The sequence below is a fragment of the Malania oleifera genome, chromosome 11 (genome assembly GCF_029873635.1).
Source record: "Malania oleifera isolate guangnan ecotype guangnan chromosome 11, ASM2987363v1, whole genome shotgun sequence".
Lineage (NCBI taxonomy): Eukaryota > Viridiplantae > Streptophyta > Magnoliopsida > Santalales > Ximeniaceae > Malania > Malania oleifera.
The window spans coordinates 21,200,209-21,213,257 of NC_080427.1; the positions used below are offsets into that span (position 1 = coordinate 21,200,209).

General features: G+C 36.2%; 1 protein-coding gene across 3 annotated transcripts; it reads right to left on the minus strand.

Annotated features, from left to right (window-relative positions):
* Nucleotides 1-2,833: 2,833 nt before the first annotated feature.
* LOC131167925 (adenosine kinase 2-like) lies at nt 2,834-11,557 on the minus strand. 3 transcript variants are annotated; one of them, XM_058127004.1, is made up of 13 exons: nt 11,427-11,557; nt 11,190-11,280; nt 7,881-7,934; nt 6,311-6,357; nt 6,154-6,185; nt 5,962-6,063; nt 5,741-5,808; nt 4,367-4,443; nt 4,180-4,277; nt 4,026-4,096; nt 3,878-3,944; nt 3,594-3,777; nt 2,834-3,196 (listed from the first exon to the last, which is right to left on the minus strand). In XM_058127004.1, exons 2-13 carry the CDS (start codon nt 11,270-11,272, stop codon nt 3,054-3,056), a joined length of 1,026 nt encoding a protein of 341 aa, XP_057982987.1. In that variant the 5' UTR covers nt 11,273-11,280; nt 11,427-11,557; the 3' UTR covers nt 2,834-3,053. The 3 variants fall into 3 exon arrangements, with proteins under 3 accessions (XP_057982987.1, XP_057982984.1, XP_057982986.1); XM_058127001.1 differs by having other exon boundaries at nt 11,435-11,543; XM_058127003.1 differs by having other exon boundaries at nt 11,395-11,534.
* Between the last annotated feature and the right edge of the window lie 1,492 nt (nt 11,558-13,049).

Sequence of the window (13,049 nt, forward strand, 5' to 3'; positions counted from 1 at the left end):
GACTTAATTGGGTAAAAAAAAAAAAAAGGAACTCATTGATAAAATAAATTTAAATCAACCTCAAACTCTTGCATTTAATTTGGAAAATATAGAAATCGGGTTTAAAAATACCCAATTCACCCCCCCCCTCTTGGATTACACCTAAATCAACAATAAGATTTCACAAGGTGAAGGGTTTGTAGTGAACGGTAATCAGGAACATAAGAGAAGCAAGTTGCAGAGCGGGTCTTGGTCGCAGTTCGGGAAGAAGAAGGACATAAGATGTTTTAAGTGTGGGAAAATTGGGCACATAAAATCAAAGTGTCTGAGTGGAAGAAGGGGAATGCTGAAAATTAAAAGGGTTCATCAAAATCTACAAATGTAGTGGAAGAAGGAGACTCAGGGAGCAGTGATGGTGATATGCTATATGTTTCATCACATTCAAAATGCCTCACGAATTCTTGGATCCTAGATTCGAGATGTTCTTCTCACATGATCCACCAAATAGAAATTGGTTCAACACCTACTGGTTAGTAAATTTTGGTTTTGTTCTAATGGGAAATGATGCTACATGCAAAATTATTGGAATAGATAACATAAGAATTAAAATGTATGATGGTGTTATGAGAACATTATACGATGTAAGGCATGTACTGGATCTACGGAAGGATGTGATTTCATTGGACGCTTTAGATTGTAACGGGTATAGTTACAAGTCTAAAAGTGGGATAATGAAGGTGTGTGAAGGCGACTTGATGGTGATGAAGGGACAGAAGTTAGTGGGAAATATCTATGCACTGTTGGGTACCATAGTTGTAGGTGAAGCTGCAGTTGTAGAATTTGAGTCAGGTTACTGTTTTGTGTAAAACAACCACATACAAGACAAAGGGTATTCATAACTATATTTATTCAGATGTTTGGGGACTATTGAGGGTAGCAACATAGGGTAGACATATGTACTTCATGAGTTTATCACGAAAGGTCTTGGTGTACTTCATACGGTACAAGTCAAAGATGTTTGTTAGGTTTAACTTGTGGCGGAGGTGGAAAATCATACCAGAGAAAGAGATCCTCAGGTCAGACAATGGAACTGAGTACACTAGTTCTGGTCAATGGGTTTTGTTAGCAGTATGGCAGGTTGTACACAGGGCTTGTAAGGAACTTCTTGGTAAAGTTAGTATGACATGTTTCTCGATTAACCGATTGCCAAGAGTATCACTAGATGAGATAGTTATAGGAAAGGTTTTGATAGGTTATGTCATAAACTACTCTGTGTTGAGAGAGTTTTGAGGTCCAGCCATGCAGGTTTCTAGTGAGGTGAGATCTAAGCTTGGTGTAATGTCTAAATGGTACATCTATCTGGCGTATAAGAAAGGTGGGTTCAAGCTATGCGATCCAATAGCAAATAAGGTGGTGATCAGTAGATACATGGTTTTTGGTAAAAAAATCCATGGTGCAGCGTACTCATGCAAATGAAGAGAAACAGGTGCCAAAAAACTGCAACAGCAATGAGCATGTGATGCAGATGGAGTTATAGACTTAGGATAGAGATGACATTGTTCATAATGCAGGGAGTTATAACTCGAGAGTTCAGCAAGGATCACAATGGATCTAGATGCACTATCAGACCACCACTCAAGTATGAATTTGATGTTCTAGTGTCTTTTGTGCTCATTACTACCTCCAAGATTCCTACTATTTTTCAAGATGTGGTGCAAAGAAAAATAGATGGATAGGTGCTATGGTGGAGGAGATGGAGTCATTCTATATGAACCAGATGTAGGAGTTGGTGGAACTTCCAGGAGGGAAGAGGGCGATAGGATGCAAGGGGGTGATTTTTCTGTTGTTTTATGAAGATAACATGTTATTTGTTGGGAAGGCTTTAATTGAGGCTAATCAGTTAGAAACTCTATTGAGAAAAGGTTTTGACATGAAGGTTTTGGGTATGACCAAGAAGAGTCTTAGGTTGGAGATTTGCAAGGACAGAGCTGCAAAGAGATTGGGGTTAACTCAAGGTGGCTTTGTGAACAGAACTGCAGAGAGATTGTGGTTGTCTCAGGGTGGTTTTGTGGAGAATCAATGTAAATTGTCTACTGCTTGGTACCCAAGGACGGACGGTGATGTTCGAGACATGTCAAAGGTTCCCTATGCACGCAAAATGTGGTGTTTCAGCAGGCAACAGAGTGATCCGTCAGTTGTGAAATTTGTGAATGCAGACTATGCGGGATACTTTGATGACAGAAGATCTACAACAAGATATATGTTTATTGTTGTGGGAATGTCTATCTATTGGAAGTCCAAGATATTGTCTCCAAATGTTATATCTACATCTTGGTCAGGGTTTTTTGGCAGAAGCCGAAGCTGCCACGGACAAGTTCAAGCTTTGCTTGGACTTGATTTATGTCTCCAGTTGCTAGACGGGAAGCGTTCCCAACCTAATGCCCTACGGTCAATGTGGAGTAGCGGGTCTAGGTTTTCAATTTTCTCCTACCGTTTATTCGCCAAGGTGGAGATTATTGTAATATATAGCTCATATGATTGAATAGAAAGCATATACAAAGAGAAAACATGAAGAAAATAGGAATGTTGACTTGTAGGAGGAAACTGTCAACGATTTCCCGATAACCGTCGACGGTTTGGTCCAAGTGCAATGAAACAATCGACAATTCTAAGTCTGTTACTTTGTGTCATTGTTATTGCTTTCATCATAATCTACGTGACTGTTGTTCTATATATTTCACTATTGGTTGCTGCGTTTATAAGATCGTTTTATTCTGTTGTGCATTCAATTTTCACAACAAAAATAGCACAATATATTTATCAGGAGAATGTTGTTTCTTCCAACTACGAACACTTTAAAATAGCACAATATATTTATTAGGAGAATGTTGTTTCTATTTCCTCTTTTATATGAGTATGGGTGTGGTAGTGTAAATTCATATAAATAAGCATTTTCAAGGGCTACTCAGTGCAGGCGATCAGGAAAAATACAGAAGTTGAAACCAGCAAAGATCTCCCGCAACAATCAAAATTACAACATAAATTGAGAAAGAGCGGGTGAAAAATTGAAGCACTCAGTTAAAATCAGGCTTCTCTGGGAATGTGCAGCCGGATCGTTGGATGATCACATTCGCTGCATAAATACCAGCTCTTACACAATCTTCAATCGGTTTCCCTTGAACCAGCTGGGACAAAAATCCTCCAACAAATGCATCCCCTACCATAAAAAACAATATATTGAATTGTTGGTCATATTTTGTTTCTGTTTCATGATCAAGCCAGTAGTACTTGGTTATGCAGAAAGGCCGCCAAATTGGAAAAAAATATTCTCATGGCAGTTGAAGCCATTTGATTTAACATTGGACTCACATCATTTCATCCCAAATTTGGGAGGTTGGAGTTCAAACCTTGGATTAGATTTGTGAGAGTTTGAATATTCACTCAACAAAATTGAATTGAGTTTCATCCAAATTCATAAAAATCTAAATCCGAAACCTGAATTATGTGCACCAAAACACAGTTCTTGGACTGCCATTGGTGAAAACATGCTTTGTAAGGGTATCTTTATCTTATACCCGCATTCTAGCCATCAAAGAAAAAAAATAAGTATTTACCTGCACCATTGGTATCAACAAGTTTTTCCTTGGGCAACAATATCACAGGGAACAAATTAACCTTCCCATCCTCGGCAACAACCACAGGATCAGCTCCCTGAGTAATCACTGTGATCCTCTTGTGCGTGCCAGATGCCTTGGGCAACTGGGAAATTTTCAAAGCTATCTCCTCAACATTCTCAGTCTAGCCATGAAGAACGACAACAGTTAGGTAAAACATCTATAACAAAAATTGTGAAATCTACGTAATAAGATTGTGAAATCTAGCTATAAACAGCAATTACCTCCCAACCATGAACTTTTGAGAAAGTTCTTGCTTCCGTTTCATTTCCAAAAACAAAGTCCATGTACCTGAAACTCGAAGAGGCATGCTCAACACTAGCCCATATTATTTTTATTTAAGACCACAAAGGAAGTCAAAGAAGGGCTTACGGCAGAACTTTGTCTTGGGCATCCTTGAAGAACTCACAGATAAATGGAGCAGAAAGATTCATCGTGAAAACCTGTAGACGCACAAAAAATAACTGGCTAATTCATAGAGAAACCATGGCACAGCACAATAAAAGCAGAATTTTCAATATGATACCTTGTTGTTTGCAGCTGCATGCTCAGCAACAAGCTGAATGGAGTCTGGGGACACTGTGAGAAAAAACCCAGCAATATAGAAGTACTTTGCCATCTCAACTGTAAATGTAGGATGCCAAATCAGCTAAAGAAACGCAATGACTAGACCAAGAAGAGGCAGACAGGAAATGCAAAGATAGACAGGTTACCCAATGCCCAATTTTCTGGTCTCTTCAAATGTTCAGATTTGTAGCAATTTGCAGCTGACAAATTGGCAACAAGTGACCTGCATATGCATCCAATAATTAACATTGTTAGTCCAGCTGGCTGACAGCCTGCTCCAGAATTCTGCAGAGGATTCAAGCGCATATGAGTTGTTGTGAAGTACTTGTTTCTGCTATTGTTCAATGGGAACTGAAAACAACCCACTTAAACAGCAAAAAAGCTTGAACACCCCTAAGACGATTCAAGTAAGGTTTGGACCACTTGTCCACAGAATTTTTTCAAGTAAATGAACCAATGTGAGCTTCAAATTGTAATGACCGATGAAATAAAGAACAGGTTATTGACTGACTTCATCTTCTACTGGTAAACAATTTTGGTGTCCCAAACCACTACTCAAAATTAAAATGCAAGAAGCTATTGATGGTATTATGCTCAAAAAGAAACAAATTAGCTCTCTGTTTGTTCCTCTTAACATTCCATTACATCAAAGAGGTTTGTGCTGGCAGCCATGTAGAGCAACCACCAGAATTAGAGTTCACATGGTGAAATTCTACAGTTGGAATTGCTTGAGTGGGAAGTCCACTCTACTGAGCATATTCAGCGTCCGAAAGGGGCAGCATAATAGATATCAACTTTAAAACTACAATGACACAATATTTGGAAACTAATGATCAGTCTTCTATATTTTCATGCCATAAAGTTGGAATTTAAAATTTCTCAGCATAATCTCGCTGCAGTCTAACCAATATAATAAAGATTATGTGAGTAAAGTTCCTATCAAGGTCGAGCATCAAAACCTGACAAGTGCACCACTTCAGTATACAAATCAAATCATGTTGACTTACTTTTATGTGAGAAAGAATTGGATTCAGGAACTGAAGCAGCATAGAAATGAATGCTACAAAGAGATGCTATTATGCATCTGACATGGGAACATCCAAACAAAGATAAAAAAGATCATGTCATTCAGTTGAGAGATGTTTCGGCTGTAAGCTCATGGATTAAGATGCCACTAACAGGAAGAATATAACCAGAAGGGTTCTGATAAAATCTGAAACCTTCAATTGTGGAGATGCATACAGCATAGGACAATGCTCTTGGAGAGATCCATGCAGCCAACCACAACTAATAGATAATGTGCATTAGTCAGCATGACAATTCTATTCTAATTATGCACTAATTTGCATATTAACAGCATGCAGCAGGGGCCTGGCTGCAACATATGGACATCTAGAGTTTTAATTTAATTGGACAAAATAAGAATGCAGGACGTAGCTCATTCAAAACTAATACCAAGGATGTTATTGTTTAACTGGCACATATAATGAGAGGAAGATGTATGTTTTTGTTTAACTTACCTTTCACCACCCACGACGCATACAGCACAAGTACCAGTTGGTGCAGAATCAACCTCATAATAATGGACCTGATTGTTCACATGCAGCAGATTATGCCAAACATATAATAGAGTCTAGAATTTGGTGCCTGAGAAATTCTATGTGTGTGTTTTTTTTTTTTTTTTCCCCCAACAAGGAAGAAAAAAAGTGTGTCCACAAGAAGAAGGAGAAGAAGAAATTACATTTACACCAGCAAGTTTTGAGTTCTTCGCCATCTCTTCCCCAAATTTGTCCTTTCCAATGCAACCCATATAACAGGTTGCACCAGGAATTTGAAGCATCCACTGCAGAGAGTACACAAAAACTCAGTCTACTGTAATAATGAGAAAGCATGACAGGTTTCCTAGTTTCCAATAAGAATTTTAAAAGCATGCCTGAGCAACCCTGATAGAATTTTGAGTAGCACCTGCAAAAAAAAGAAAAATCATGAAACCCATCATTAACAAATGGCCCAACATTGCTGACAACAAAATTAGAGAAGCTATATCTCAACAAGCTAAAATTTGTAGTTTGCACAATCATCACACTTACCTCCAGCGATGTACTCCACATTGTACTTGGAAGTCATCTCTTCATACCTGAGAAATGAAGCCATATAATATAGGTCCAGAAAATGAAGTACAGCAGATGACAAAGAAGCCAATTTAATTAATAGTAAATAATGTAGTACAGTCAAAAGGGAAAAATAGATATAAAGAATATTAAAAAAAAAAAAGGTCTTGAAACCTGAATATCCTAACCAAGAATATACATTACAAGAAAGTAAAAGCACAAAAGAAGACAAACAAGTCAGTTCAGGTTTCAAATAAGAAAAATGAGCTAAATGGAGTGTGGCAAGAAAAAAGGGAGACAAAGAGGAAAATCAAGTCAGTTACTCGCAATCTCCTCACTCATGCATGCTAGGCTCATTACCTCAGTAAATCCAGACCTTCAACAATGCTCCCACACCTTTGAAAGGAAGCCACACTTATGGCAATATATTGTGACTTAACAAACACGTCATCTTACAATATAGAAGTTGCAAACTTTCAATGCATGGATACTGACTCAAATTGAAAGTACAGACATGTCAATCAAAGTGAAAATCATAAAATAAAATTTTCCAGTTAGTTCCATTCTTCTTCCCCTTTCTTTCAATGATGAAAAAATTCCAATCAGATTTACAATGCTTATTAATATACTATTTCTAATTGTTTGACAGGTCATAAGGTTAACAAAGTAACATTAGATATTTATATTTTGGGCAAGATGGGATTGTGGTGAGCAGATTCAACAGGAAAAGTGGTTACGCTGGATTGTGGGAAGAGTAAGATGATAAAAGGGATTAAGAGAGTTTGCCAATTTAAAATATTCTATTAATTATGATGGGAAGAGTTTGGAAAGGGTGATTTGAATTAGTTGGATTAGACAGTTGTGTGTGTGTCAACATGTCTTTTTTTTTTCTTTTTTTTTTTCCCCAGTTTTCTTTTGAGGACTTATCACCCTCTTTTAGATTGTAATTATTTTCTCTTTACTGATTTTGCCACCTAAAAACAAACTATGAATTGCAAGATGAAAGGATGTCAAACTCGTTAATGTGATTCTGTGGAGCTTCTGAATGAGAAACAATCTAAGACACTGAATTATGTCTAAAATTTAACAGCAAAACAGAAATCGTGTTAAAATGAGGTTATATCATATCAACATCCAACAATAAAATTTGTTTCTAATCCATACTTGTAAAAAACCAAGTTAGTGATGCATGTAATGATTAAAAATTTTCAATTTACATGGCCCCAAAAATAAACATAACTCGGATAAAAAAAACTAAGACAAAAATCACATTGCACACAAATTTAGTCTTACAAAGAAGCAAGAATATTTGTAGTTTTGTACCTTCCACTACAATTTGTTGTTAGAGAAGAAATGCCAAAAAAAGGGGGCAGCCTAGTGCACAAAGCTCCCACTTATGTGGGGTCTAGGGAAGGGGCGGACCCCTTGAACAGCAAAAAAGTGAGTGCACATACAATATTAGATTGAGGCTTACAATCAGTTGGTCTACCAAGTAAACTAGATCAACAAGTCATTCAATCTGAATCTGGGAAACAAAGTTGTTGCTTACATAGATACATGTCTATCATCTGCAAGAATGGCATCATTCAACTTGATTCCATATCTGTTCAAGAAGAGAAAAAAAAATATTCAAGATCAAGTGATTCAACTATTAATAACATAGAACATAATGTACCTAAACACAAAACAGGGGGCACTTCAATGATGTTTAAAAGATGTATAATCAATCTCACCAACACAAATCAATTATAAACCTTTGAAGCAAAATATCAGACTATAATTTTTTCACACCCATGTCCTAGTTAATTTATAGGATAAAAGAAAGGGGGTTAGGGAATGAGAGGGATCTAGGCCAGATTTTAAACTGTATTCCAGTGTATGAGGTTTGAAAACACCTTCCAGAGAGAGAGGTGTCAGGACTAGGTAGGAGAAACAAATGCCAATGAATAGGTAACATTTGAAAATCTATCATCATAATTTCTTTCCGGTGTGACATCAGGAAAGGTATCCCACAAAATTATAGCCTACATAATCATTATTCATTAAATTCTTCACACCATTGAGATTGTGCATCAAACTTGAGAGTCATTTCCAAAATAAATGCAGAGAACAAAATAAACATGTGAAGTCCATGAAAGTGACAATGTAAAACAGATAAATATGACTATGACTGTACTAACACGACTCCACTTGCATCAGTGTGTGAATACTAGCAAATAGAATCTCAAAAGAACTTCAATTTGTTCTTAGAATTTTGACATAATCTGTGCATCAAATAACTTTATCTTTAGCGTGCCTAAATTTTGTTAGCACAAAAGCTCAAACAGTGGTATTCAAATCTAGTCCAACACAACAACAAAAGCATGACTGAAATCTCTAGACAAACATTGTAAAGAGCACAATGGTGAGCTCAAGCATGTAAGACTGAACTTGTCAATCCACAGTAAGCCTAAGATTCAAGGTCAGAGTGCATCATGTGTCATAAAAGATTATGACAGAGATAGAGAGCATGGTTTAAAATATTGGTAGTCAGCAGCTAAGCATAATGGTAATGGATGTAGCAAAAAGCAAAAGTAGTGAATGTTACACAATGCAAAGTGGGTGTGATGTAGGACAAGAAGCAAGACCTTGGGAAGATCCATGTTGGAGACTACTTAAGAAGAACTGGATTGATAATTTTTGGGTTTAATTAGTAGTTTACTATGTGTTTACTATTAATTAGAATAGGATTATATGTATTCGGGGGTTATTTGTAATATTTGTGTAAAGTAGCGGTATGTTTGTAATGTAATGAAGTATTAGGGGTTTATGTGTAATTTTTATGTAAAGAGGTTTTCTTATAGATAGTGTATGAAAGCCATGTTGTAGGCAATTGTTGATGATTTAGAATTGTTTATTGAACGTGAGTTTCCCCTAGTATCTCCTCTCTCCTCCCTTCCCCTCTCTTCCTCCCTTCTATTTCTTCTAATCCCCCCATAGCTACAGAACCTTGATGCTGCCCCTAAATCAGGTTGTCATTGAAGTAAATTCTTTTCTTGCATACATGACGTTGTCTATATTTTTTTTGGACAACGCACCAGGTTTCCACGTGTCCGTTTGACGGTTCACGTGACTAATCCTGCGCCCCTTAAAGTTGACCCCACAATTCCAAAGGGAGGGTAAATTCAGGAGTCCAAGGGCAGAAACGAACCCGAGAGGGTTTGAACACCTGACCTCATGAAAAGCACTCCCACAATCCGCACTACCACCCGAATCACATCCTGGAGGTATGACGTTGTCTATATTGGTATATTGTATACTTGCTTTTTCAAGCCCCTAATCCTTCTGAAAAATCATTTTAATGTATTTTGAATTCTTTAGTACAACTAACTAAAATTGTTCAATAAGGATAGATAATAAATTTTATAATATTTTTAATGTGCTATTGACTGAAATTATCTTGCTCATTTTTTATTAATCATATGTGTGATAGATAAATTAATGAAATAAGATATATTAGTTTGTAGTATGATACATTCTATTAATATAATAAGCACATAAAAGATAGAATAAATTAAACAAGTTCCATTATTTTATTAGTTTAAGCAATTAAAATCTAATAAATTCAGACCAGCAAGTTTGCTGAATAACCTGAGCCTTAAAATTGTAATACTATAATCATAAAATTTATCTTTAAAAATAAATTACTAACAACTTGAATAAAAACTAGAAAAGCAAAGATTGTAGAACAATTAGGAAATATCAAATACAAATATTATCAAAATAAATAATTTTGTTAACAAAATATTATTCACAATCTTCAAAATACAGTTCTAGTGAATACAGAAAAAAAATTTATAATTTTGCATCCTAATCAACCCTATTAAAGTCTTTTCATCTCCTCATCTTCACATGGCTGATTGGGATTGATTTAAAAAAGGAAAAAATGAATTAATTCATTAGAAGCGTAAAAATAAGGAATAATACTTTTTGGTCATCACCTGCAGTGGAGTCCTATAATGGCTTATTAGCAACCTTTACACAGTAGATGCCTGTGGCTATGATTTTTATTTGCACCATTGCAGCAGTATGCGGTGGTATCAAGACCCCAAAAATTACTATTGCCTTCATTTAAAACCACGTAATAGAGAAAAGCTTTAACCACATTTTTGGAAAGACTTTGTTATCATGGGTCATTTCAAGAAAGATTATTGCATTTCCAAAGCATAGGGTAGAGAGAAATTTTCTACAAATAGCTAGTAACATTACCCTCTTTTAGAAACCCCAAATCATGTGGCAACACCTAGAACCCCTCAATTCAAAATCATCAAGGAAAAAGCGGGGGTCAAAGTTCGCATCTTTTTGGCATATAAAGAGGCCATCAAGAGCTTGCTTAATGACAGCTTGAATCTCAAAGCCGAAGCCATTAGATTGAGCTGAATGTGGTAATGATTAAACACTCCCCCTCATGTTTGAGTACTTAATTCCTTAAATAATGAGAGTAGGTTTTGGATTAAACGGGAAACTTTGAGGCTATAATGGCAATCTAATACCATCAAAAATGAACTTGACCATATAGCTAACCCAGTTAGATTAAGGTGCGATAATTGTCCAAATAAACACAAGCCTACAACATAAATGCTGCTAATTAATAGTTTCACATAGCGACAGAAATAGAAGGAAAGAGCTGCAAACACTGTGTACAGATCCAAACCAAATGTATTATGGCAAATCCCATCCAAAGTTGACCACGAAAAGAGAAATAATAACTCCAAACAGCGTCGACAAGGTCGAAACCAAGGCAACAAATTACCAAATCCAGACCTGGCCGCGTATAAAACTTTTTAAATAGCAGTCAGAGAGGCTCGAACTCAATTACCTGTCCAAGAACTGCTGGTCCACGACCGCAGAAATGTCGAGGAGGGGATTGCCCATTCCCAAGAGAACTCCCTCGGTCGCCATTCCACCAGCTGAAGGAGAACCGAGAGCCAGAGGTCAAGCAATCCACAAAGAGAGAGAGAGAGAGAGAGAGAGAGAGAGAGAGAGAGAGACGGAGCAGACTAAGATCTGGGGGATGTTTATACCATGAGAGAGTCACCAACCCCCATTGACTCACCAACTCACAGTTGAAAATCATGAGGGGTTGTGAAGATGATGACGGGGAGGGGCCGCGGGGAGTGGGTGGTGGAGTAGGACGGCACCTACATTTCCTGCTTGCTGACCAGATTCTGTCTCCAGTGTTTTCTGTTGGGTGAGAATATGGAAATTCATTACTAGACAAAAGTATTTATTCATCCAATAATTATATTTCTATTTTTACAATTACTATTTGTAGAATACTACAGAATTGTTCATGTATAAAATTATAATTATTAATACGGCCCTTTTAACATAAAAGGAAAATATTTCGTTGACAGAGAAGCCTTTTTCACATGAAAAATTTTTTTTTTTTTTTTTTTGTTAAATTAAAAACAAAATGTTGTTTCTTATTCAAGAATTAAATTCAAGCGTCGTGGTGGACGTGGGCGAGGAAATTCACATCAAAGTAACCCACCAAACCTGAGACCATCTTGCCGAGTGTGTGGCAAATACAATGTTACTATCGCTTCGATCATGCATGCCAAGGTGCCCCTCCAACCATGACAGCATACGTGACCTCGCCCTCATCAGCTCTGGACATAAATGGGTACCCTGACACTGGCTCCACAAATCATCTAACAAATGATTTACAAAACCTCAATTTACACTCTGGCCATACCATGGAGGTGATCAAATCCACATCGGCAATGGGGCAGGTTCGATTCCATTCCATGATCTGAGGAATTGTATTCATTCACTTCTTTCCATTTATGTAAAGATTGTAATTATAGCTATCTTTTTTTTACTTCTAAAACTAATACATATCAATTGAGAAGTGTATTGAAATAAATTATACTTACTACCTAAACATCATACTTTTACTTATCACCTAAATACCATGCTAATTAAAATATTTACTAATTTATTCCCTAAGTTATTATACTACTTCATTTGAATCATTATATCATTTTGACTTTATAGTAAATTAATATTTTTTGTCCTCCTCATTTGATTCAAGACATGGACATTGAATCTTTCTTTTTCCATTTGGGATCTCATGCTTTCTTTTTTGAGTTACCGGTTCCAATCATTTATCTGGTATAGATTGCAATTATAGATTTAATAGACGGCATCATTAAAACTCATGTTTTCTTTCACGTAAAGCTAAAGCTAATTAATATGAATTTGATTGTATACCGAAATTGTATTAAAATATTTCATTTTTATTTTTCGATCATGAAACCATTTTCTTACATTAATAAAATCATTGTATTATTATTATTATTATTATTATTAAACGATGGTATCTAAGACCCTTTTAACACTCGACTAATCGAACAGGATAATAAGCTCACCCCTCTACCCTTCTCCACTTAATACTAATGCATTATCTCAATGGAAAGTTATAACCCTCAAGGCTCAAACCCTAATCATTTAACTAGGAGAGTCCTGAGTTTTTCACCTAAGTAATCCTTGGGGGCAAAAATATTCTTTAAATGAATGTTTTTATCTTTCTTATTTATTTTAAGATATGCATATATTAAATCTATTTATATGCTTATTCAAAAATATTTTATTAAAATTTACCTTACTTCGCCGTATGACGCGGGCTTTTTACAGTTATATTTAAAAGCAATCAAATCAACACAAGATACGGAAG